The following is a 2,090-nucleotide window of genomic DNA, read 5'->3' as shown; positions in this document are numbered from 1 at the left end:
ACTTAAAAAAAAAAAGAAAAAAAAGAGCTTTAAAGTCACGTGCCTTACAGGTTATCAAATGAATTTAGAATTAACAAACATGCCAAATGTTTCACTTTTAATTGTAGACGCAGCTCCTATAGTTTTACAAAAAAAAGCATGTTTTTCAACATGCATCAACAGTGTTCAATGTATGTATAAGAGCAACATTTAACATAATTCAACTGCTTTAACCTAAATACGCTTACTGCTTACGTACATCCTACAGTAACTAGAGAAAAGCTAGGAATTAAGTTTAACAGTTACAGTTCACTCAACTTTGCTCTATCATCCTAGGTGACTGCTGTGTTCAACATTGAACCTTCTTTGAGCGATGCCAATGTTCACTTAAGAGCAGGCATAAAACCACAAGGGTGGATGGATTGCAAAATCTGTTAAACTGAGGGGTTTTTAAAAAAATTTCTTTTTGACCAAGAGTCAGTGATCAAAATCAATTACATTCCCCATCCACCACTCATACTAGACATGCTAGACATCCCTCCCATTCCATTCACGCCCATAGATGCTCGGCTTCCATTACTGTAGTAGCTGCTGCTCACTGCTCCTTGGCTACCATATCCGCTCATGCTGCTCTGGCCACCGTAGCCACCTCCATAACCACCACTCAGCTGCTGGCTGGCTGGGCCACCGTAACTGGACTGGTTTGCATAAGCACCACTGCTTGCTCCTGCTGTAGAATTCAAGAAGAGTTCTACATATCTGTGTTCGTAAGCACCACCGCTTGCTCCTGCTGTAGAATTCAAGAAGAGTTCTACATATCTGTGTTCGTAAGCACCACCGCTTGCTCCTGCTGTAGAATTCAAGAAGAGTTCTACATATCTGTGTTCGTAAGCACCACCGCTTGCTCCTGCTGTAGAATTCAAGAAGAGTTCTACATATCTGTGTTGCATATTTGCTTTATCTTTTGACATAGCTGCAACTGCATCTTCATGGGTTGCAAACTCAACATCTGCTTCACCAGTTACTCTGCCATCAGGTCCAATCTCAATATGTACTCTCACAGGGTTGAGTGGTGAAAAAAAATTATAAATGTCATTCTCAGTAGCTCTGTATGGTAATCCCCGCATGTGTACACAGTGTCCGGTTGTACTCTGGAAAGTAGAGCCACCATCCCCATATCTGTGGTCAGACATTCCTGAAAAACAATAATTGAGGTCTCTTCCAAATCTATCTGAACCAAATCCATAGCCATCATTATAGCCATTATAGTCATCATAGCCTCCATAGCCTCCACCATAAGCACCACACCTCATCCTCTCAAAACCAGCTCCTCTGCCAATGCTGTTATACCCTCTGCCAGCCCCAGGTCTGTCATAGGGACCTGGCCGCTGCATGGCCATAAGTTTTCGTGGTGGATCATAATGAGTTCTAACTTCAGCTCGACTGCTCTTAAATATTTCAATATACCTGAGAAGAACTGAACAATTTCTTCCTTGCTACATCCAAAAGGGAGTCCTCTAAGCCGTACAAAGCCATCATTGGCTGTGTCAGGACTATTTGGACCAGTATGCTTCAACACCCAATCCATTTCAACGTTGTTTGACTTGAATACTTCAACATATCTGTGTCCCATAGTTTCTCTGTCTTTTTTCAAGGCCAATTTGACTTCATCTTCTGATTCAAAAATATGGAACGCTTCACGAATTTGCGTGTCATCCTTGCGCAGGGGCCATGCTAATCTTCTCTGTATTGTTCCAATTTTAGTATATGTGCTGCCGAAGCGAGCACTTGATAGATTTTTAAACATGAGCTTGATCGTTTGGGGGCTTTTCAGGGTTTGCCACTGCTGTTACTGTTGTTATTCTGCATTTCTCTCTTTTCCCCATTTGCACGTGTTCTCCCATCTGCTTGGTGACGACCCTCTTCAGAAAGCTAAGGTAGTGTCATAAAATACGCCAGCCAGAATGCTGAAGACAGGTTTGTTTTGTGTTTTGGTTTGGTTTTTGTTGTTGTTGTTTTTGCTGTTTGTTTTTAAATCTTATTTCTGTTTTGGAAGCCCTAAACTGAAATTTCTGTCCTAGTGAACTAAGGTGCCAGTCTGCTCTGTCATT

General features: G+C 41.7%; 1 protein-coding gene and 1 non-coding gene across 2 annotated transcripts; both read right to left on the bottom strand.

The window, feature by feature from the left end:
- Positions 1-426: 426 nt before the first annotated feature.
- Positions 427-1,656, bottom strand: LOC110308131 (heterogeneous nuclear ribonucleoprotein H-like). The gene is given in 3 exon segments (XM_029484987.1): positions 427-694; positions 755-1,450; positions 1,453-1,656. Coding segments are annotated over 3 exon segments (1,077 nt in total). The 5' UTR covers positions 1,613-1,656; the 3' UTR covers positions 427-473.
- Positions 1,657-1,660: 4 nt separating this feature from the next.
- On the bottom strand, positions 1,661-1,767 carry LOC115029179. The gene has a single exon (XR_003834733.1). It is a non-coding gene; the product is annotated as a U6 spliceosomal RNA (small nuclear RNA).
- Between the last annotated feature and the right edge of the window lie 323 nt (positions 1,768-2,090).

The sequence above is a fragment of the Mus caroli genome, chromosome 13, assembly GCF_900094665.2.
Source record: "Mus caroli chromosome 13, CAROLI_EIJ_v1.1, whole genome shotgun sequence".
NCBI classification, from domain to species: Eukaryota; Metazoa; Chordata; class Mammalia; order Rodentia; family Muridae; genus Mus; species Mus caroli.
The sequence above is the reverse complement of the archived record's forward strand: the minus strand, read 5'-3'. Positions and strand labels throughout refer to the sequence as shown.